General features: G+C 52.8%; 1 protein-coding gene across 5 annotated transcripts in view; it reads right to left on the bottom strand.

Annotated features, from left to right (window-relative positions):
- ST3GAL3 (ST3 beta-galactoside alpha-2,3-sialyltransferase 3) overlaps positions 1-24,217 on the bottom strand; it is a 144,765-nt gene that overhangs the window by 16,899 nt on the left and 103,649 nt on the right. For 2 of the 5 annotated variants that reach the window (XM_004678896.2, XM_004678897.2), the window contains 4 exons: positions 11,039-11,133; positions 7,370-7,433; positions 6,512-6,607; positions 6,063-6,249 (listed from right to left, as the gene is read on the bottom strand). In XM_004678896.2, coding sequence (XP_004678953.1) covers positions 6,063-6,249; positions 6,512-6,607; positions 7,370-7,433; positions 11,039-11,133 — 442 coding nt within the window. The remainder of the gene's footprint in view (positions 1-6,062; positions 6,250-6,511; positions 6,608-7,369; positions 7,434-11,038; positions 11,134-24,217) is intronic. The other 3 variants (XM_012722386.1, XM_012722387.1, XM_012722385.1) reach the window with 2 other exon arrangements.

The following is a 24,217-nucleotide window of genomic DNA, read 5'->3' as shown; positions in this document are numbered from 1 at the left end:
GTCACGTTCCTTTCTGTGTGACCGGCGTGGCCTACTGTCCTCTACCTGCTGGGGTCCCAGAGGCTCTCTTGCCAATGTTTATGATAGTAACCACTTGTCAGATTCCCTAAGGAAGCTTTCCAAAGTTTCCTGGTATTCAGATTATTTTTTGGAGTGGGGTGGGGTGGGTGGTTCATTTAAGATTTCATAGGTTATCAAATCTGATTTCTTCTATATTTCCTTTGATTGTATTTTTATATTTTGTTTTTTAGTCTCTTTGGAATTTTGATGTATGATATGAGGAGAGGGTCAAAAAACCTTTTTGAGAGCTATATTTGGAAGAAGCAGTGAACAGAGTCAGCCTGGGGCCAAATGTGTGATGCTGACAGACAACTGGGAGAGGCAGAGCGCCAGGGACAGTTTAGGTTTCATTTCTGTATCACTGACCGTGATCTTGGAATTGCAGAAAGATCACAAATGGCTAAGAGGGAAGAGATGCCAGGAAAGGCCAGAGGAGATGCGAGGGTGGCAGGGTCAGAGCCTGAAAGAATGCTCCCCAGGCAGTGAGAGGGAGCAGCTGGAGAAGGGGCCCTGGCTGAGGGGCAGAGCCCCAGGCTGGGAGCTGACGCTGTCGAAGATCCCACCTTCCTCTGTGTCTCTCTTACCACGATTATTTGTGTGCCAGCTGGTTTCAAACTATGCTGGTGGTGCTGGGCCACGAGATAAACAGGGCATTTCCTGCCGGGGGTATGTGAGTGGGCACAGGGGTAAACCCTCAGCGGCGCAGTCACCCTGGGGGCTCAGAAGAGCGCCCAGTGGAGCTTGGGGGGGGCGGGCAGGGGGTGCCAAAAGGGATCCATCTGTCAGCACAGTCAGAGTGCAGCGCACGCGGGTGCCAGGGCATGGCAGCAGGGCGAGGAGAAGCTTCCCCTGCAGGTCAGTGGCCTCAGCTTGCGCTGATCTCCAAATCACCTGCCTGCAGAGGGGATGTCCCTCCCCCACCCCAAGCATGGCGGCACCTGGACTGGGAGCCAGGAGGCCGCTGGTGAGAGAGGGGCAGGTCTGGAAGCCAGACTGGAGAGGTTTAGAAACAGAAGGTGAAAACACGGAGATGCACCTGACACAAACACCACTTCCAGAAATCTGAGAAGGGGAGGAGGGTGAGCCCAAACAAAGGGTGAGCCCTTTGATTTTTAAGGTGAGAGGGTAGGAGTTTTGCTGGGCAGTAAAGAGGTGAGATAGGAGACAAAGGAAAGACAGCTCCTGGGGTGGGGGTGGGGCCTCGAGCGCCAGTGCAGACAGTGGACCTTGAACACCTTGAGCCAGGAGGCACCGGGTGGGAGGTGGAGGAAGCAAGCAGAGCGGGCTGCAGGTCTGCCTGCAGACCAGAGTCGGGAGTGATAGCACCTCACGGTCACCATCTTTGTTTTCCCTGAAGAGCTAGATGGGATGTCTGCTTAGAACAGGCAGGGGAGCAGAGCAGAAATGAAGATGATGGTGGGGGTAGGGCCTGAGGACAAGGAGGGCAGGGCAGGGGAGAGGCCAGCGGTGTCACGCTGCTAGTAAGGTAAGGTGACCGCGGTCACCACCCAGCTCCGCGGCTGGACTGGCTGCTCGTGGGGGAGCGGGGGGGCAGGGGCTGTTCTAGGGAGGGGTATCTGAAGCACAGGCTGCCTGCAATTTTGGTGGTTGATCTGGAGTTGCTGAATGAATGAATCAAAGAGCAAGTGCGTCAGAGCTGGGTCTGAATTTACCATTTCGCTAACTGTGATTCTGAGCCAGTAACACACCTTAAGTTTTCTGATCTCCAAGTTGGGGCTGTAGTAGCACTGACCGGCAGGGCAATTATGAGAACTGCGAGAAAGGATTCAAAGGAACAGGCACTGAAGGGCTGAATAAATGACAGCTATGAGGATGCTGTCAGGAGGAGGAAGAAGAGGTGAAGGAAGAAGAAAAGCAGCCAGAGAGAGGCGAGGAGGAAGCGACCGAGAGGCAGGAAGACACGCAAGGGCAAGGACGGCAGGCAGAGTAACGGAGGCCACGGGAGGCAGTCGCGGAGGAGCGCAGGGTGGTGCTGACAGGGGCGATGAGGGTGGGGCGGCAGGGGTTAGGGCGTTGTGCCAGGGGAGAGCGGGGACACTTCCTGGCCCTCACAGAGGACAAGAGGTTTGCTGGATAGCTGGGTCCACGGGAGGGCCGAGCTTGTCTCAGAGCTTTGGCGCGGACGGATGGTAGCGGGGACCGAGGGGCTGGCTCGGGGCGGTCTCTGAGGGCAGCAGCGGGGACCGAGGGGCTGGCTCGGGGGCGGTCTCTGAGGGCAGCAGCGGGGGTATGTGCCTTGGCTCGGGGGCGGTCTCTGCAAGCAGCAGCCACAGTATGTGCCTTGGGAGGCGCGCGCTGTCTGCAAGGGGAGGAGGTGTCCGCCTGAGTTCCTCCGCGCAGAGCCTCGGGGCCCCGCGCCCCCTCAGGGCTGCGTGCAGGTGGCCATCCCAGCTCATCCTGGGCAGGCCTCTGTGGGGACCTGCCGGCCCTGTTTGTCCTGTGGACATCCAGGCGGTGAGCTCACCCCTGCTGCCTTACCAGGAGGCCCCGTCTCTGCCTCCTCCAGATCTGGCCCCTGTCCCCCGCTTGTGGGTCACTTCCTAGATCAGACCCTACTGTCTGGACAAATGCTTCGCTCCCCCCTCATGACCGACCGCGTTCTCCAGCAGCACGGCCACCTGCGACAACAAACAGCTTTGTCGTCAGGAGAGACCAATGAGCAGCCTTAACATTACAAAGTCTCAAGCACTACACTGGGTACTTCCATTTTTTTTCTTGTTTAACTTTTCAACAACCCTGAAAGAGGGTGATACTTCTGTTTCACAGCTGAGACTAAATCTAAGGGGTCAAGTAATTTGCCTGAGGTAACTCAGCTAAGTCAGTCTAAGTTTACGCCCAAGTCTGTGTGACTCTAAGGTCTCAGCCTTAGCTGCCCCCAAACCCAGAGGCCCAGCACCCAGAGTGTGACTGTGGGGCCCTGGACAGCCCCTTAGACCTCTCCTTCCTTCCCCAAGGACTGGGCTATGGCTGGATGGTCAGGGCCGTGTCACGGCTGTCCAGAGCAACCGCCAGCCCTGTCCTCTCCCCTCCCCGTGCTCGGCTAGGACCACAGCCACACCAGCTCACCTAGGCCTCCGGGACCGAGCACCAGCAGTGGGCCAGCTCTCCAGCTTCAGGGGTGGGGATGGGGGAGTGGGAAGGCAGCTCTGGGCCTCTGAAGCCCCAGGTTATCAGGCATCGCGGGCAGTGCCAGAGGCTGGCCAAGGCAAGGGAGCAGGGCCTGAGTGACGGATGCTGTGGCTCTCATGTCACCCAGGCCTGCTCCTGCCTTGGACAATGGAGGGGAGTCTCTCGCGTTTGTCAGACTTCAGGAAGGTGCTCAGGCCCTAGCACCTACCACACTGTGCCACAAGTTTCAGAACTGTTTCTCTCTAGACTGTGAGCAGCTCTGCGTAGGAGCAGTGTTTAGTTCATCCTGTGTCCACCGACTACTGGCAGAGAGAACACTGAGGGGTACCTGGCAAGTGTGTGAGTGCCAGGAGGGATGCAGCCAGGGGTGCCTCTGAGAAGCAGCTGCCAGGGCGGGAGGTCACCCCTCTCCCCAGACACTCAGCTACAGCCACGTCTCCACGCCCCAGCACCAGCCTCCCTCCGGCTTCAGTTTGCCCACTGACAGTCCACTGGCGCCCTCCTGAGCTACCCGAGAACACGCACTCACTGCCCACAAGGTAAGAGACCGGCCGTAGCCATGCTGGACTCCAGCCCTGTCAGTCTTGGCCCCTGAGCACAGAGCTGGTTCTGCTAGAATTCTGTGAGAAACAGCGCTGCAGGGCAGAGCGAACGTGTGGCTGGGCACCGGGCAGGAGGCCCGCAGAGCAGCCTCCGGCGCCGAGCTGGGTGTCGGTGCCAGGGAAGTGACACCGCTCAGGAGGGGTGGTGGCGTGCACCGAGTCCAGGGCTTGGGGCACTGAAGAGGTATCGAGTAGCCACGAGGGCCGGCGCAGGAGCGGGCGGGGGCGGGGGCGGTCGCCGGGCGCATGGCTGCCTTGTCTCTGGCAGCTCGTGCTGAAGACCTCGGTTACCTTTGACTTTGGAGTCAGAGAGGGGCATGGGACCTCCCAGGACTCCTCCACCTCTTCCCCTTCCTCCCATTCGCCCTCCAGCCCAGGGCAGTTCTCGCTATGCAGGCTAGAGCTGGTCCTAGAGCCCTGGCTGGGCTGAGATGGTGCGTGGGCCACCCACTCCTCATCCGACAGCTCTGCTGCCTGTGGCTGGGCCGCTGGCTCGAGCAACTCAGAGTCTCGCTCTCTGCTCCCCAGTGCTGGGGAGGGGGAGGCCCCTCCGCTGCTGAGTGCTGGCATCCTCAGCCTCTTTGGTTTCTTTCCTCTTCTCCCCTCCCCCCAACTCCCTTGGATGACCTGTAAGAGCGCTGGAGGAACTGGCTGGTGCTCCGGGAAGGGGCATGTGCCACCACCGCCCAACTGGCTGCCCTGACCACCCGTGGTCTGGCCTCCCCCCCTGGGGCTGCCTGCGCCAGCCACCGCAGTGCCAGGCAGGGATCATTTATGATAACTGGGCCTTGGGGTGGGGGGGAAGCCTACGGGATCTGGGTCTGCCCGGTGGGAGCATCTTTGACAGGTGTCCAGGGCAGAGGAAAGGTTTTGTAGACTAGGTGTGGAGGGCGGAGGCCGGGCGAGAAAGCAGCCCCAGCTCCCTGGTGCTCCCCCCACAGATCCAGCTCCCGCCCAGGAAAGTGCCCAGCTGGGATGCCGACCTTACTGCCTTCACAGCAAAGAGGATCTCAGAAGGCTCTGGTGCGGTTCTGAAACACTGGGGTACGCCCTCAGCCCCAGTTCTCTGCCTGATTTGTGTGGGCAGTGGGCCTGCTGACCGCTGGGGTGGCTGAAACCCCCACTTCCCCTCTGGGGAGTCAGGCTGGTCCCAGGGGAGCAGGGCTGCTTCGTCCAGCCTGATTCTGAGGCGGGCTCCCCTTTCCCACCTCAGTGCCACCTACCTGCATTTCGGAACCTGACTTCTGTCTTCTCTCTCGCTCGCTACCTACTTGAGACTGCCTGCCTTTGGCCTGGCTTGGGAAAGGGCTGTGGAGTTAAATCAAATTGCACTGAGACCTCCAGAGGCAGGTTAAGCTGTGCCCACCCCCACCTCTCCTCCAAGCCTCCAGAGGGTTAACCAGCTTCCGAGCGTAGATGGAGGGCTGTCTGTCGTCACCCTCCTCTGCTGAGAGGCTCAGGGTGGGAAGACGGATGGCCTGAACTCTAGCGCAGCCTTCCCTTGGGGTGGCTGGTGACAGCAGGGCGGGGGCTGTTTCTGGTCGAGTTGGCAGGTGTCCCTGTAGGCCCAGTGCTAGGACTAGAGGACTTAAGAGGGGACGCGGTGGGTGGTCCACTGAAGAGCGGTCTGACGCTTGGCTCGTTGCCACACAAACTCCCTAAAAGAGCCGCCTAGATCTCTGCCTGCCTAGGACAGTGAGCAGACTCTGCTCAGTCCCAAAGGTCAGACCCAGACACAGTGGCAGGCGGGGGACCCCAGGCCAGCCGTACAGAGAGGAGAGAAGCCAGGACTCGGAGTTTGAGAACTGGCACCCTCAGTTGAGGGCTCTGCCATCCCTGCGGAACAGTCTCAGGGCCCTAGGGACCCCTCCCCTGCTGAGCGTGAAGGGGGGGCCCATGTGACCAGCCAGGAAGACAGGCGTGAGGAGGAAGTGCAAATTCAGACTGCGAGTTTTGCTTACAGGATCCAAGGCCAGAGAAGGGTCCCAGAACCCCTGGGGAGGAACTGGGGTCTCCGAGAGGAGGCTGAGGAAGAGCCTGCAGTGGGGTCTCCGAGGCAGGCAGGAGTAAGACCTCCAGGAGTCTGGGCCAGAGACCCTTGCCACCTGTTGGTCTCTGTCCCTGGGCTGCATCTGGGAGCCTTTCAGCTTTAGGTTACCTAAGATTCTAGCTCCCACGCCTGCCTGCCTTGAAGGATAGGGAAAAGGGGAAGCTTGGGGAGGGAAGAAGCTGGGGGCGCGGGGTGCTCACCACTCTCTCTTTGTAGACGATGTACTTCAGCCACTTGAAGTCCTGCCACTTGAAGCCAGCCAGGACGAAGAGCGAGTCCCGCTCGTACTGCTCAGGCCGCTGCATGGCGCCCTCAGGGTAGGTGATGCGCAGGGTGGTTTTGCTGCCCACGTCTTTCTCGAAGCCTTTCACTGGCGCCGAGTTCAGTCTGTGGAGAGCAGGTCCAGTCAGAGCCCAGTCTGGCCTCACTGCAGAAGCTGGGTCTGTGCCGGGGAGGCACCATGGCCCCGGAGTGTGCAGGTGCAGAGAATGGGGAGCCCAGGCCCCTTGGTGCCGCCCAGCTTTCCAACCCAAAGCCCTCCGACCCAGAGGTGTTCTGGAGGCTTCTGCTGACCTCCAGCTTAACTGGCCAGATGGGCAGATTGTTCTCGGGCTTGGACCAGAACACACAGGCGCCTGGGGCAGCTCACCTGACCACAATATCATAGTCGTCAATTCGTGACCCCAGAGACTTGTTGGCAAGGACACCTCCGTTGCCCACGATGATGCAGCGGCGACAGCTGAGACTGAGGGGAGAGAAAGCAGAGGCCTCTGGAGAGCTGTCCACGGTTTCTTCTCCCCCCACCCCCATGGTCCTTAACTCCACGCCCCTGGCCAGACCTAGGCGGGGAGAGGGGGCAGACCAGTGGACTCCTGGTGCATTTCCGTGAGGAGGCCAGAGCCTCACTGTGGCTATCTGGGCCCTAGGGACTCACAGACAACCCTGGTTCTGAGACTTCCCCTGGAAAACCTGGCTGTGGAAGAGTCTGGCACTAGCTCTGGTGGTGAGGAGAGAGGCTTTGGGTTAAAGACTCCCCAGGGGGCTGGTGGGGTTTAGGCAGCTTTCAGGAGAGAGGGTTGAGCTGCAGTTATGCCACAAAAGCGAGAGCGGGGGTGTGGGTTGGAGCGTCGGGCTTATTTCCAATTCAGAAGCCTCCATGCTCCCGCAGGCACCAGGGAACCCAGCGTGTTTTGCTTTTCCTGCCCTTGACCCACTGCTGTCTGTTTCTGGCCCTTCAGCTCCTCCCCCAAGACCTTCAGTCCCAGTGCCTTCCATTTTCACCTGCTCCTCAGACGTCTGTGGTGTCTTGCCAAGCGCTTACAGCCCACAGGGGTGCAAACCCAGGGGGGTGGTCTTTCTCATCTGCTCACCTAAGCCGGTGTGTCCAGTGCATGCATGTGTGGGTGTGCTGGAGAATCTGCCCGTGGCCAGCAGAGGCCAGCTGGGCCTGGATACCTACGTACATGCGGGCAGCCGGGGGGCAGAAGCTGGGCAGCGGGTGGCTCACCTGTCCAAGGCAGGGGTCAGGCGGTACTCTTTGGTGACGGACAAGATGGCTTTGATCAGATTGTCTGCAGACAGAGGAAGAGTCACCACTAGACAGTCACTTAAATGCTCATAAAAGGTTTGCCAGTCTGACTTAAAGGTGCGTGCTCCTCTGGCTAGGGTGGGGTGGGAGAGGAGCGGTGGATGGATGTCGGGGCTGAGCCACTGGCCTAACTAACTTCTCCCCGGAGAGCGGCAGGCAAGCCCAGCTCCGCCTGCAGTTGCTGCCCAGCCCTCCCTGGGCCTGGTTTGCAGCAGCTCAACAGCCAGGGTCTCGGGGCGCAATCCCCAGATCTGGGGCTTACCCAGTGGCCAAGGGGGTTATCTCCCACCTGCAGGGGGTTATCTGCTCAGGGAACAGGCCACCTTTGCTCCCCCCGGGGCCCAGCAGGCAGGCCCTGGAAGCAAGCAAGGAGACAACCTAGAAAAGAAGAGCTGGTCCCGGCCTGCTCCCACCCCAATGATCGGGTAGCCTCTGCTTCTCACTCCCTCCCTCTAACGCTGCTGATCCCTAATCCTGCAGGCGACGCTGCCTTTCCCTCCCGACCCCTCACGTCTCCATCCCTGGCAGCCTGGCATCTGCCCACCTGATGCCACACGGGCTGCCTCAGCCAAGACCTATGACCTCTGTGCTCTCAAACCCCGTCCCCACTATTGGGCCTTCATTCTTCTTGGCCTTTCTGTGGCTTTGGCAATGACAGCAGCTCTCCTTTCAAACTGTTATAATGAGAACATTATAAAAGTGTGTACTATACAGGGACATTGGTTTTGGAGTAAAACCCTGACTCTTAGGCTCTAAGCTCTGTAACCTTACAGTCGAGCTTGGTTTCCCTTAGCTAGAGCTCTGGCTTCCTCATCTGTGAAATGAAGTGTGGACTCTGCTGCCGTCCTGCTGTTCCGTGAGGGCCGCAGAACAGGCTGGTCTTGTTGGTGGGCGGCTTAGCACGTCACCTTCCAGGCAACACGAGGGAAGTACCCAACGCTGAGAGTGGTGATGTGACTGGGGGAGCAGCTGCCTGGGTGCTCACAGCTGGGCCCCAAATGCGAACATCCTCATGCGACTTCCTGCAGCAGACCCGCTCTGCAGGTGAGTCCATGCCCACCTGCAAAAAGTGTGGGCACGGGAGGGGCTGGGGCCGGGCAGCCCCAACGGCGTCAGTGTCTGCTACTTCCCCCCAGAAGAGCGGACTCACAGCCGTGAGAGTGGACGCTGGTGTGGCAGATGGCTAACCCTTCGAGATGGCCTGCCAGGGTGTCAGTGGGTGAGCTCGCTGACCGGGGAAGTGGCTCGGGGAGGAGCAGGAGCCACAGCTGCGCATGCTCTGTGCTGGGTCCTGTCTGTTCACCTTTCACATTTATTGGGCCACTGACATTCTTGCACCTTCAAACAACATGTAAATATTTACACTGCTGGTACCACTTAAAAAGTAAAAGTTATTTAGTGAAAAAATAAAATGAAATGAAGATGATAATTCCTACTCTGCAGAGCTGTTAGGAAGATAAAAAATATATATATGTACATATAGACCTGAAGATAAAAATAATTAAACTGGTACAACCAAAGGGGAGAGCATCTTGAAAACATCAAGAGGTGACTGTACAGAATGAGACCCTACAACTCTGTTCCTAGGTAGATGACATAAAAAAACATACATTTATTTAAGATGCTGGTATAAGAATGCACGTGGCAAAATCCTGGAGGCAACCTACATGTCTCCACCAAAGGAAATGAGATTAAAATATATGTTACAAGGAAATGACACAGCTGTTAAAAAAAAAAAAAATCAATGACCCACAGCTACATGTACCAGAATGGAGCAAACACAAAAGCAAAAGCAAAATAGTCAATTTGAACAACACACAGAATCACACACACATATATAATGCCGCTGTAAAGCTTAAAGACATGCAAAAAAACAAGACCACATTTGAATGGACACAGACATATGTTCTGTAACCAGGAGAACAGTGGCTTAGGGAAGGAGGCAAAGGGCGTCAGGAGGGCTATCCAGAGATTATGTAGCTTATGTTATATATATGTATTTATTTATTTTACAAAAGTTTATTTTTACATCATTTTGTATGTTATATTTGTAAGGTAGACATGGGTGCTCATTATATTGGTTTTCATATTTTTTGGTAAGTCTGAAATATTTCATGTAAAAAATGATGATTTAAAAGAATTCAAAGTTTTAAATTTTATAATTTTTTATAAGATGGGCTGGAGACCACTGTGAGGTGGGGCTGAGAGGTCAGCTGGGAACTAGATTTCATGAGGGCAGCTGAGCAATTTCACTGGAGTGGCAGGGGGAGAAGATAATCCCTGGGGTAAATGATTAGAAAGAGGAGGTAGTAGGCACAGCCAAACTTTCCAGAAGTGAGACTGGGGTAGAAAACAAACCTGTAGGAAATGTTCTATATTAAGTGCTTTCAGATATACCTCTTGGTGGAATTCAGAGAAGGCCACACAGGTCTTCTCCTTTCCCACTCCCAATTTCACCTTTCTAAGGAAAAGTGTATTACTGCTAGTTGGCTAAGGTCAAGACTAGAGATTGAGTCTTGGTTTTCTTGGAGAGAAACTGAGCAGAAAGCATAAACACTCTCCTGTGGGCCACTGGGCTCCACACTGGCCTTTGCAACTTAGTAGGATCGAGTCTCCAGCGAGGAGGAGGCTGCTTGGCTACCTGGGCCCAGGCGAAGACATAAGTTCTTCAATATGACTCAGCCCAAGCCGTAGATTTGCCCTTGGAGATTTGGGCTCAGAACTCAAGCCCAGGAGTGCTTTCACTGGCTGCTGCTTCCTTCTCAGGGAGGAAGGAAGCCAGCTGAGTAGAGCTTTGAGGTACTGAGCCCTTGGTCGAATCATTTATTTCTGATCACAATCTAATACAAAGTCAGTATTTTCTCCATTTAACGGATAAAGAAACTACAGGTTAAGTAACTTGTCCACAGCCACAGCTAGCAGAAAGGCGATACTGGGCTCTGACCCTCTGTCTGGCCCCACAGCCCAAACTATCCTGCTGCGGAACAGTGTGGGCACGTGACGAGTAAACAGAATGGTTAGACTGTAAGGGATGAGAAAGGCTTAAATTGGAAGGGAACAACCTGTGTCCCGGAGGCAAGGAAATATCCTCTTAAGAGTGTGGGGAAAAGGTTAGCCTGGAACATTGTAAGAAAGGACTGGAGGGAAGGGGCCCAGGTAAAGATGAAAAATATCAGAGGTGATGATGCAATAGATGGGGCTATTTGTGAGGGAGGGCCTCTCCTCTGGGGTTTCCCCTCATACCTGATTCCTCTAGAAGCAATGTCTCTGCACCCCTTTTCTGGGACCTCACAGCATGAGATGTTCCCTCATCACAGCCTTGCTGTCCTGCACTCTAAGGATCTGTGTCTCCACTAGACAGGAGTTTGTGGAGGAAAAGGACCTGTCTCTCTCCTCCACTCCTGCAAACCCAGCCCCTGGTGCTGAGCAAATACTCCATTAGAGAAGGAAAAGAGACAGGAAGAGGGAGAGAAGCAGGCATGGTTAGGCGTGCATGGCAATTTCTGTGGGCACAGCCCTGCCTAGAAGTACGGGGAGACAGTCTAGGGTGAGATGTTGATGTTGAGTGAGTCAGGGTTCCCAACATACCTTGACCTTTGATTCCAAAAGGTGGCACAAACTCCCGGATCCTGGCCCACTTGCGGAAGGAGTCATCCAGGAACATGGGTGCAGGCTTGGAGAACCTGGAATACACAGGACTGTGAGCATCCCCAGACACAACAGGCCGGAGCGCTGCTGGCTCTCCTGTACATCTGCATTGGCCATGGTCTGCTGGACACCACCCTCCACATTCCAGGCCTGTTTCTGGGAGAGCTGCCTGCTCGGTGGCGCCTGAGTGTGAAGGAACGGGCCTGGCCAGCCCTGTGCGGCCAGCTGCGGGAGTGCAGACAAGGTCCCCTGGGCGAGGACCAGCATCTCAGAGCTGGACGTTCTCTGGCAGGTTATATGTGGACACATCCATCAAATAGTCACTGTTGTCCACGCTGTTCCTGCAATCTGAGAACACTGAGATGAGAAACCATTCTTTTGAGCAGAAAACACCCCCAAATACAGGCAGTGCAGGGAGACAGACTTTCGGGAGGCGGGCCACCCAGGCCGAGGAGAAGGAGTTCACGCGCAGAGGGCACAGTGGGTGAAAGCCACAGCGGAGAGCGCTTTGGTGGAGAAGAAAGGAAGCACGGCGACCCCTGGCCCCAGCAGGCAGAGGGGAGCTTCGATGAGGAGGAGCCTGAGTGAGGGACCTGGTGGCAGAGGCCAGCACCACGGGACATGGTGCTGCCCAGGTGTATGAGCCCAAGGGGAGGGCTAATTCTGGCCTAGGGGAAAGACAGGAGGAGCAAGGGGAGGGGAGCACGGGGGCAGGAGTGGAGAGGAGAGGACAAAGGGATACGAGAGAGGGCGCAGGGTGACAAGGATCAGGAGAATCCAGGCTCTGAGCTGTTTGGACAGCACAACTCCAGGCGGAACCTACACCCTGGTTTCAAGACATTTCGGGGCCGGGCAGCCTGGACGGCCAACCCAGCAGCTTACGGGGGTGGAGTCTGGCTGCGGGTCTGCTGAGAGCCCCCTGGGCAAGACTGCATGTGTGGAGGAGGCCTAGGCCTTTGGGGGGCGGGGGGGGAGGGTGAACTTTGATTGATCGGTCACTGGTTTAGAAATCGTTCTTCATTTCCAACTCAGCCTGAATCAGCCCAGACGCAGGACCTTACCTCTCCAGTGTACTCTGACCACAGCACACATTCCTCATTCTCACCCCATCACTAACAACACGCGCCATACCCAGGAGTAATTTCAGCAACAACCTGGCAGTTTAATATTTTTAGAGATTGCAAAGTGAACTTGAGAGAGGCAGAAAACCCTCAAGCCCGCTCCCTCCCGTAACCGGCTGCAAGGAAGAAGCTGTCAACACTTGGTAGCAGGGAGAGGCCACTGGTTCCTGTACAGCAGCTCCCCTTTGTCCTTCCGAGTTAGCACACTTCCTTTCTGTGCACACGGGCCATGCCTATTATTCATACCTAGCATATAAAATCTGTTAATTAATGTGGTTAAGGTTTTATTGGAGGCACTGAGGCTCCTGGCTGGAGTCTATGTGTTCCAGCGAAGGAAACAAAGTCCCAGGATAAGCCTGCAGCAAGACTGTGTGGGGACTGAGCTTATAAAATATCTGCAACGTTTCTCAGTTAGGCTTGGACAGGATTTTGTCTGCTTCCCAATATGTACTGGATATCATATGCTAATAAAACCTCCTTAGATCTAGCCAGTCTTGATATATTTTCCCCTGCTCCTCTCCCTTTCACCCAGCTGATCAGAAAGTTTATTGTTATTCACTTTTCCTTTTTAACGAACCTTATTTATCGGTGTTATTTATAATATGTGTTAATTTTTAAAAAGATTTATTTATTTATGCACAGAAGAGCTGGCGTGTAGGCCAGAGAAGTGGGGGGTGAGAGGACTCACTAGAGACAGAGTGGGGAGCAGAACAGGGGACTGACTGAAGTGCACTGCTGAAGGGAGCAGCAGGAGAGACAGAAGAGGTCTGCTGCGCCATGTGGGTCAGCTCCCTGGCTGGGGATCAAATTTGTGCAGCAGTGGCTGCAGATAGCATCATAGTGCTGAGAGTTAAACTCTTGCACCACCAAGGAGGCCCAATGTGTGTTAATTTTGAAAAAAAAAAAAAATATATATATATAGCCACACAAATAAATAAAACATATCTAATCCCACGATACACAATTAACCCTGCAGAATATATCTGTATTGGTTTTCCTTTCCCATTATTATTTTTTAGACTGTGCTGTAGACTATTTTCTTTCACCTTATGACACAATGCTATGCAAATAGACACAACTTTCTCCTAATACACAGGAATTGGGCCACAAAACAAAAATCATAAACTGCTGGTAACATGACACCAATCAACCTCCCAAAATGAAAAGTACAAGAATGGCAAATGAAAATATGAGCAGAAATACATTGTGCTGGGCAGAATGTCTGTGCATTCCCCATTCTTAAATTGAAAGTTAATCCTCACTGTGATGGCATTTGGAAGTGGGGGCCCTCAGGAGGTAATTAGTGGGATTAGTTTTCTTCCAAGAAGAGGCCCAAGAACTAGCTTGCTCTTTCTGCCACATAGAACATCAGCTGCACCTGTGCAACCTGGAACCCCACCTTGTTGTCCCCATGACCTGGAAACTCCAGTCTGTGGAACAGTGAGAGGTAAGTTTCTGTTGTTCACAACACACTCAATTTATGACATTCTGTTATAGTAGTAAGAGTTAAAACAGTAAGTAATGGGCAAAAATAGTTCATGGAAGGGATCGTGGCAAAAAGCACTCAATGGACCAGGAAAGGGTTCCTTAAAAATCTCGGCCTGTGCGAGAAAATGATAATGATGAACGGCTATATACCAGAGACATTTTGTGGGGGTGGAGTGGGGAATGGGATCAAAAACAGTGGGGGGACACAGGGGTGATTTGGTGATGGGAAACCCGTGGGGATTACAATTGAGATGAAAAAAAAAAAATGTGAAAAATGATGTAAAAATAAACTTTTTAATAAAAAAAAAAAAAAACAGTGGGGGGAGGGAAATGCACTGGACTATGGTGATGGCACACGGGTGATTTGGTGATGGGAAGCCCAAGGGGATTGCAACTGAGATGGAAAAATGCACAAAAATATGTGAAAATAAACTACTGTAATTTTTTAAAATCATACAATTTATAAATAAATTCAAGAGCCGATATATATATAAAAATCTCGGCCTGTGGTGTGTAATGTTTATTTCTTATTTTATATCTTTGAACATTTTCCAGTCCCCTCTTTCTTCACGGCCCTCCTGTTTCAGCACTTTTCGTGCAAGCTCGCTCTATACCTCTGAAAGGTGGAACCAGCCCTCCTCTAACGTCTGCCTGCTAGCTGGGTGCATCTTTGTGCAGAGAATACTCTTGTTTCCTCCTGTGTAAAAAATTTAAATGTTTACCAAATTAAAAACCAAACAATAATATTCAGTGAAGCCCCTACGGGCATATCACCCAGGCTCAACAACGCTCAATCATGGTCAACAGCGTTTCTCTCATACCCATCTACTTTCTTCCAGCATTATTCTGGAATTTCCCAGTAGTCATGCCACTTCATCCACAAGATTTCAGCACTGGTTTCTAAAAAAAAATGAGGACACCTTAAAAAACACAAACACGGGGCCCTGCCTGGGCACAATGGGTTAGGACACAGCACTGCAAGCTGGCCGCTGCCGCTTCAGTGCAAGTTTGGTCACCGCCCTGGAAGTGACCACATGGCGCGGCAGACCTCTCCTGACTGGCCTGCTGCTCCCCTCCCTCAGCAGTGGACTTCGTCAGTCGGCCTGTTCTGCCCTCCACTCTGCCTCTGGAGAATCCTCTCACCACCCCTGTACCCCAGTTCTGTATGCATAAATAAAACTTAAAAAACCAAAAAACAAAAAACACAAACACACCTAAACAACTCTTAAAATCATTATCAAACCGGAAAATTTAATTATAATTTCACAACATCAACATATACCCAGCTTGCAGATTTCTCTTATTACCTCATTCATATTTGTGGCTGTTTATTCTTTTAAAGACTTATTTTTTATTTTTGCATACAAGAGCTGGGGGTACAGGACAGTGATGTGGTTGGGGGCAGTAAGGGGATTCACCAGAGATGGTATGGGGAGTAGAAAGAGCAGTGAAATACACGGTTGAGGGGAGCAGCGGGAGGGACAGGCGAGGTTTCCTGTGCCATGTGGGTCACCTCCTGGCTGGGGTAGAACTTACGCTGTAGTGGCTGCGGATAGCTTCACAGTGTTGAGACTTAACCCCTTGTGCTAGCAATGAACAAAAGAGGAAAATACATCATGTGTTTATACTGGCTTTCTCAATTCAAATTTAGAATTACAAGATTTGTATTTACCTTCTTTCTCTTTTTTAATAATTTTATTGAGTAGGCCCTCCCTGGTGGCGCAGCGGGTTAAAGCACAGCACTGAGAAGCTAAAGCCACTTCCGCATGAGTTCGATCCGCACCTGCCCCGAAGGAGACCACATGGCGCAGCAGACCTCTCCTGACCCGCCCACTGCTCCCCTCAGCAGTGTACTTCGTCGATCTGCCTGTTCTGTTCCCCGCTCTGTCTCTGGTGAAGCCTCTCACCACCCCTGAGCCTCTGGCCTGTACCCCAGTTCTGTATGCACAAATAAATAAGTCTTTTAAAAAAAATAATTTTATTGAGTAATAATCCATTTCATAAAAGTCATCTGTTTACTTTCTCTGATTTTATATTTGTATCTCTTTCCTCTTAAGTTGACATCCTTGTTGACAGAGACATCAACACAATGATATATATGTCTTATGCTAGTATACATATGCACATGTACATAAAGAACCTCTTTATGTTCAAATATATGATCATTTGAGAGTCACAATACCACTGCATTGCTAACACCCTCTTCACTCAAAACAATTTAGTCTCTGCAGCTCTTTTTGCCTTGGGGTATATATCATCCTAGAAAAATACAAATTACTTTTTGCCCTTTGAAATGATTCTCCTGAGTTTAATTCACCAACAATACATAGTTAGGTTCATCTGTTTCATTTTGCTTTTGTTTTTTAAGGATCACTTATCCTTCATTTTAATTTAAATTTTGTTTTATGATGATATAAAACTTTACATAGTTTCTAAATTAAATTCTCATAAAACAAGATAGATTCAGAGAAGTCTAATTTTCAAGTCTATGTGTGACTCCTATTACTTCCACTCCCATATAATGTCCACTTATAATAATTTTATTTTATCCTTCATTGGTTTTTTGATGTAAGTAAACATACTCTTATTCCCTTCTTTATTCAATAAAAAGGTTATGCTCCATATGTACTGTTTCACTTATCAATTGTTTAACTGTACAACCCTGGTGCTCACTCCACAGGAGTATATAGAGTATGACTTTAAAGTTACATTTCAGTTATAGACTCTAGGACGCTCCATTATGATTCTGGACCGTGTATTATTCAATCAGTTGTCTTGGGCTGTTTCTGGTCCTTTGTAAAATAGGTTCCACAACAGTGGTTACAATGAGTAATTCATGCACATCTTTTCTATTAGCAATGCAATTCTGGAAGTTTCCTAGAAGTGGGTTTGTCAAAGGGATCAAAGGGAAAGTACATATATGAGCTCCATATTGCCAAATGCCTCTTCACAGGACTGTACCATTCCAATATCCAACGGCAAAAACATGGAAGAGCTGTTTTCTGCACAGCGTCCCAACGAGCACACGTCTCCTTAAATCTGAATGCTGCTAGTCTGCTAGGAGACACACAGTAGCTCAGTTTGATTCTTATTTGAATTATTCCCTTTCTTATAGTGGAACTGAACATTGTTTTATGTATGGAAGGGTCACATGCATTTCTTTTCCATGAACTTTGTTAAGATCCTTACCTAGTTTTCTAGGCAGTTATTGGTCTTTATTTTTTCTTTCCCTCCTCCAGCTTCATGAGATATAACTGATACATAAGATCATGTGAGTTTAAGGTATACAGTGTTGATTTGGTGCACTCAGACACTGCAATATGACCACCACCAGTACTAGCCAACAATCTTCTCTTGTGTATAAAGCCCTTTAGATATTCAACACCTAATCACATGAGATATAAATATTTCTCCCTACTTTTCTATTTACGTGGTCTAGTTGTTTTCTTGTGCCCCTCCCCTTTTGTAATAGATTTTTAAAAATATAGCTAAATTTATTAAATTTATCCCTGAATTGCTTCTGAATTGAGTGTTAGAAAAGCTTTCTTTCTTCATTCTCAGGTTTCATCTGCTTCCTGGCTGGAACTGCATCCATTTATCTGTTGCCAGCACCCCTTACCTCCTTATGCCATTGTCTTTTTGTCTCATCATTTAGGCAAAGCCCGATCAAATCAATCTAATCCTACACTGTTGTGTTTTTTGTAACTGAAGTATGTTAGAGCACACACACACTCTCTCATTTGTGTGGACCGATGCCATTACAAACTCATGTACTTGGTTGGTTGAACCAACCTTAGCTGGCTCTCAGCTTTGTTCAGTAGACATTCCAGACCTCCTCCATTCGCCATACACTCTGCTTCCAACTTTCCAGCTTCCTCTAAGCTGACAACTCTTCATAAACTATCTTTCTTCTTTGTGTTTCCCCTCAAATTAATAACCAAGTCCACGTCTGTTAGGTTAAAAACAAGCTTTCCTGGCCAAGTACCCACCTTTCTCTCCTTTCACTGCAAAACTTCTGGGAAGAGCAGCAGATATCGTCTTAACTTCCCCATCTCCTTTTCACCCCTTGACCTGATACCATCTGGAGTTGACTCCCTGGGACTACCAGGTCACACCAATCATGCCCAACGTGTGTCTCCCTAAAAGGCAGGCCGTCATGCATTTACACATGCAGAAATCTGTCTGAGATGTAACACCCACCCCACCCTCTGAGGCTCTGTTCCCACCCCCCTTCTTTATTTGCCTGGAAAACCCCTTCTTCAATTTTAAATCCAAATGCTCCTTCCTCCGTGCAGCCTGCCCCGGCCCCCCGGGGAGACACGCTCTCTTCTCCAGTGCTTCCACTGCACTCTGTTCAGCCCCCATGAGGTGGCTTAGTGCTGGCAGAGGCCTTGGAAGCTGAGCCAGGGGCCATAAAGCACAGGAAGTGGGGTGGGGTGACTGGTGGTAGAGGTGGTACATGTGTGTGTGTGTTTGCTATTGCTGCAGGTAGCATGGCAGGCCTCATAGAGCACTTGGGACAGAATGCAGGGGCTTCTGTACAAAGGCCAGTTTGGGGGCCTGGCCAGGGTGGAGGTGGCCCTTGAGGTACAGAATGACTGGTCATACTTGAAGGGGGGTGGGTAAAGGGTGGGTAGGATGCCTGACCTGTTTGCCCTGGCCTGGGGGGTAGCCGGGCAGGGTGGGGCAGGCTCCAGCAGACAGGCCCCGGCCCGCCAGCCCTGCAGAGAACCCAGCACGCGAGGCAGCTTCAGGATTAGGTTTCAGTAGGGTGTGTGAGTGCGTGAGAAGGAACAGGGGGAGGAGGGGGCGGAAGTTGCCTTGGGACCTGCCCATCTTTTCTTCTTAGATCCTACAGTATAATAGTTCGGGGGCTTGAGGCTCTAGGAGGGAACCTGTTGAGGGTGGGCTAGACCCCTGTGCCTCCCATAGCAAGGCTGGGCCCCCAGGAGTCATAAGACTTCCTTACCCAAAGACTCTCAGCTACCAGGATGGACAGCCTGGGGCTCTCTGAAGGGATTTTCCAGCTAATTAGTGGTGTACCTGAGGTACAGTGAGGCTGAATGTCCCAGACTCTGCTGCCGGACCTGAACCATTTCCCAAGGCTCCAGACATCAGTCCATGCCTAGAGACCAGCAGGAGAGCTGACTGGGCTTATTGGGTGAGGAGCAGTTGTGCAGACCCAGGTCTTCCTTCAAGTTCCTGGGACCCAATTTTTGAAAAACACACCTCCAGATCTGGGTTTGCTGGCAGGCCAGCACACAGCTTTGGCTCTCCATCTGTGTCTGCCTGGCTGGGTGGCTAGCCTTTTCCAGTAAATGTGAGGAGTCCTGGGGGCCCAGGAGACAATGGGGAGGCATAGGCCACTGTAGGTCATGTGACCAGGAACCATGGTACATTCAGCCACAAGCCTCAGCCCCCCCAAAAGTGTGGCTGCCATGCAGTTGGGTGAAAGACAAATCCATAGATACCCCCTTCCAGGAAGCTGCTCTGGGAAGTGGTGGGTAGACAGATCAGGGGGACACGGGCTTACCGGTCTGCTTGGCCTGGTTGGGGTCCTCGCTGTGGCAGCCCTGCCACACAGGCAGGCTGTGTAGGCCCACGCACGCAGACGGGCGCGCACTAAATGCGGGTCGAGCGTATGTCTCACTGTCACTTCCCTTGCTGACCCAAGGATGGATCGCATGGGAGAGGAGGAGTCTGAGGAGAAAGGGTCATAAGTCTGCAGGTTGGGGGGGGCATATTTCCAGGGAGAGGAAGCCCAGAGGTAGAGAAGACACACGGCAGGTAGCAACCAGCAAGCACTGTTTCAGGGGCACAGAGCTCTTGCTTCCATGTCCTACGTGGGCCTAGATGGGGCTGGAAAACGGAGACACCTGCAACAACTATTTCCCTACTCATGCCAGGACCTGTGCCAAGCACTGGCAGGGGACCCAGAGATAAACTCACGCTGGTCCCTTCCTTAGGGAGCGAGTGGAAGATATCGGTAAATAATCATAAGAACGTGTATCTGCACATCCCATTTTAGAACAGGGATGAGCATGAAGTGTCCGATCAGCTTAGTGGTGAGGAAACTCTTCTTGGAGAGACTGACACGTGAATGTGAGCCTGATGGAGAATGCTGGTAAGGGGGCTGGGGGGCCCGGGCAAGGGCGCAGGTCTGAAGAGCGCTCCCTTCAAGTCAGGGAGACTCTGAGGCTGGGCAGGGAAGCAGCGCCCACCGAGGCAGAGGCGCTCGGGCCAGGCACCCCCCCCCCTGCAGACCGACCCCCCAGGCTCACCCAGGTGGGTGGTCAGCGGAGCGGAGGAAGGAGGGGGTGGGCGAGTGTGCCCAAAGCAGCGGAGGCACGAGCGTGGCACAGCGGGCAAGGGCCGGCCGCGGCGTGCGCCAGCTCTGCCAGCCTGGCCTGGCGCCGAGGCTCCGTCAGACCAATGTCAAGCTGCATCATCACGGTAACTTGGGGCATCAGCTCATGCTCTTTCTTGCTGGCACCTCAGAGTGGTACCCATACTCTCCCCCTTCCGTCATACCCACCTTTTCATTTCCTGCCACCCCAGCTGAGTCGGCCCCGGCACTGCCGCTGCACACGGCTCGTGTCAGAGGCGGACGCTGGGCGGTGGGGTGTCCCCTTTCTAATCTATGAACAGGAGCTGTAACGACTCCATGACCCTAGGACAGCGCTTGTGTGAACTACATGCCCGAGGCCCTCGGAAAAAAGCTTGATTAAAACACAGCCACGCTTGCTCCCTCCCCTGTGTCTGCGGCTGCTTCACACTGCAGCAGCAGAGCTGAACAGCGGTGAGAGAGAACATTTAGCCTGCACAGCTGAAAACGTCCATTATCTGGACCTTTAGGAAAAATCTGCCCACCTCTAGTGAGCCGAGACCTTCTGGAGCCATCTGCTGTGGCCACACAGAGAAGCTGTGCACAGAACAATCAGACCCAGGGGAAAGCAGAGCCAAGGTGTGGGCAGAAAGATCCTGAGTTTCAATTCTGGTGGGTCTTTAGATAGCTGAGCACTGGACTTAAAACCAGTTAGTTGTACTAACCAATCCATTTTCGTTTTGCTTGAATTGGCTGACTGCTCATTACTTACAGAGTCGAGTTCAAGTGCTTTAGTCTGGCTTCCAAAGCCGCGTCATCTGGCTCCTGGCTCCCTTCCCTGCTCCAGCTACCCCTCTCTTCCTCTGCAGCCATCTCTAACACAGTTTGCACACACTGCAGGCTCCTTAGCACCTCCATGCCGTCAGTCACTGTTCTCTGTGCCTGGAATTCTCCTTCCGTTTTCATTTGTGTGCTGGATTTCTGCTCATTCCTAACAGACCTGACTCCAGCATCTCCACCTCTTTAGAAGTGGGCATTTCCCTGAGCCTCACAAGACAGAGAAGGCCCTCTCCACTGGTTTTCCTGCACGTGGTCCTCACAGTACTCACCGCGGCCTAATTATAACCGCCTGTCCCCCATCAGCCCGTGTGGCACCCCCAGCGCACAGCCTGGCACACGGCGCGTGGCCTGCCGCCGGAGGGCCGCTGGCATGGCAGGCTCCAGCCCAGGCCAAGATTCCCCTCACCTGTGCAGCCGCACAGATCCCTTGGTCGCCCTGCACCTTCCAGTGGTGCCTCCACCATTCAGAGCAAACCCCTCCTGGGCCTAAAACGCTGCCAGTTACTGGCCTCCGCCGCCTTAGGGACCGTGGTCACATCCGTGTCCAGACAGGCTGGAGCCACACACATGACATGTATGACGGAGGGGAGGAGAAGCCGAGCCAGGGGCCCCCGGGAGGCAGTGCCTGCGTGCCTCCTGACAGGGCTCCCACAGACTGCTGACAGCCTGGGGACAAACAGGGAGGAAAGGGGCCCGTACTGCCTACAAAGGGGAGGAAAACATGGGGAGGCGGAGGAGGGAACTAACTACGAGCTGAGGAGCTGCTGTGACAGGCAGGCGTCCTTCCCCAGTGAGAGCCTGGATGATGTCCAGACTGTCTACAGAGGCCACACGGCCCAGAGCCCACTGCTCAGTCCCGTCTGCCCTGGGGGTCCACCGTCCATCTCTCCAGCATGTGCTGAGACCCAGCTTACCCCAGGCGCTGCCAGTCACTGGACTGTGACAGTGAACAGCACGGAAAGCCTGCCTCGGCGGAAAAACGGGGAAGTCGAGCCCCGGGGCGACTGTGGACCGGAGGACAAATGCCACAGTACGGCAACACCGGCCACTCACGGTCACCTGCGCTTACTGTGCCCTAGCAAGCTTCCAAGTTTCCACTGTCCTACTGCAGCCCCACAGGAACCCCCTGGGCGTCCTGTCCTCACCCACACCCCACCCCCTCCGGCTCCTCCTGGAAGCCTCTCGGGGGAGAAGGCAGACCAGACAGCAGGTGTTCGAGGAGGGGGAAAAGTGAGGAAGCGCCCAAGAGAGACCTGAGAGTTTCTACAGAAACTGGCTAGTGAAGGAGAGGACAGAAAGGAAAGGAAGCTGGGGACGGCAGAGGGCCGGGATGACAGCACGTTTGTATTCACGCAGGAAGGAGAGGAAGGGGCACGGACGGGGAGCTGACAGGGTGAGCATGGAGTAAGGCGGCGGCGGGGAGGGGCTGAGATGCAGACTGCAAGAGGATGTGGCGGTGGCTGCTGACAGGTGGGCAACCCTCACCAGACTTCTCTGGGAAATCTGAGTTTGCGGCTAGTGGTCTTGTGGGCTGTCGTGACACAGAGAGGGGAAAAGGTTTGGACTGCCACCAGGGACTGACTAGCAGTGACGAGCACGGCCAGAGGCTGCAGGCTGTGAAGCCACAGGGGTGATGCACGTGTTTGCATCCTCTGTGAAGAGTCCAGCCACCCAGAAGCAGAAACCGCGGAAGTGGCTGGCTGGCTGGCTGGCTTCCACCGAGTCCGAGAGTTACTGTATTTGGTTTGTGGGAAGGCAAGAGTGTGATGGAGCCCAAGGAAATGGCGAGAATACAGTGAAGCACCCGACTGTGCTGTACAGGCGGGAGCTCTGGCTTTGGTGCAACAGAAGGCAAGGTCAGGCTGATGCAGTTGACTAAGCAAAACAAAGCCTAAGAGTCATTATTTTTCTTGTTTTGCCCCATTCGCCCAGGATCATCACATTCTACAAAGAGCTACAATTTCCAGCTTGCCAGTTAAATGGCATCCCTCAGAGTCATTTCTGACTCATCTTTTTCTTGAATACCTCTCGTCCACTTCATCAGTAAATCCTGTTAATCTTTAAATATCCTAAATGCAATCACTTCTCTATTGCACTGTCACCAGCCAGTTTTAGATCATCACTTCTGGAATACCACAAGGGCTAATGGCCAACAGCCAGCTGCCACTCTTTCCCCTCAACCCAGTCTCTAGAAAACAGGCAGAATGATACTTCTACGTCATTAACCATGTTCTACTCCTCTCCTTAAGCCTTGCCACTGCCCTCTGAATACCAAATCATGACCAATCAGGTCACGAGGCCTGACCCTCACCTACCTCTACCCCTTCAGACCCCACAGCACACTGGCTTTTCTCGCCTTGAATACAACAAGCTTTTTCTACATCTGGACCTTCCTTTTTCACAAAGGTCTCTGTTCAGATGCTACCTCCTCAGAGAAGTCTTCTCTGAGTCCTCTGTTGAGACTGGGTTTCCCGTCACGATCCCATCTGCCTCCCACCACGTCTACAAAATCACCTGCACCTGCTCCCCTTCACCCTCCTTCCCTCTGGATAAACGGAGGCAGCGTCCATCTGTGGCCGCTGGCACCTCCTCCCCATCTCCTCCCCCCACCCCCACTCCCTGCTTGCTGCCTGAGGGCCATTACTCGAGTTGTTTCTCCCCACTGGACGCCAGCAGCCCCCAGAAATGCAACAAAGAAAGGGATGGACGGCCTCCCGGAACATCTTGATGGGACTTGGTCCTGCTAATATCTTGATGTCAGCCCAGGGACACTGACTTTGGATTTCTGGCTTCCAGAACTGTCAGAGAATAACTTGTTACAGCTACAGGAACTCATTCAGGTACATTATTTTCTCAGCCCCATAAAGAAACAAGATTCCCAGAAGAAGGCCTCAGCCATCCGTTCCTCTGCTCACAAATGAGACCATGTGACAGTGAGCCAGAGCTGACCCGCACAATGGGACTCTGCCTTCAGAAGAGAGGGCTGGGAGGCACAAGGCCAGGGACTGCCGACTACCATCCCATCGCTGTTCACAGTCCGAGGAAGGATTGGAAAGAAAAGACTGGAGCGCGGGCCCGCTCAGGAGGGATGAGGTTCCAAACAGCCACACGTCTGTGCCCAACCAGGGGCCGCTAAACCACCTCAAATTCAGACCTGCATCCTGAAATCAAAGCTTACATGTTCAACAGCATCTGAAGCATCTCGTCCAACAAAACCTACTGGTACCTACATACTTTTTAAAATAGGAGTTCATCATACCTCAACATGATAAAAGCCATCTACGATAAGCCCACAGCCAATATTATCCTCAACGGAGAAAAACTGAAAGCCTTTCCTTTGAGATC

This window comes from Condylura cristata, unplaced genomic scaffold, assembly GCF_000260355.1.
Source record: "Condylura cristata isolate star-nosed mole 26May11 unplaced genomic scaffold, ConCri1.0 scaffold00008, whole genome shotgun sequence".
In the NCBI taxonomy this organism is placed as follows: Eukaryota; Metazoa; Chordata; class Mammalia; order Eulipotyphla; family Talpidae; genus Condylura; species Condylura cristata.
Note: the sequence above shows the minus strand (reverse complement) of the source record. Positions and strands in the feature narration are given on the sequence as shown.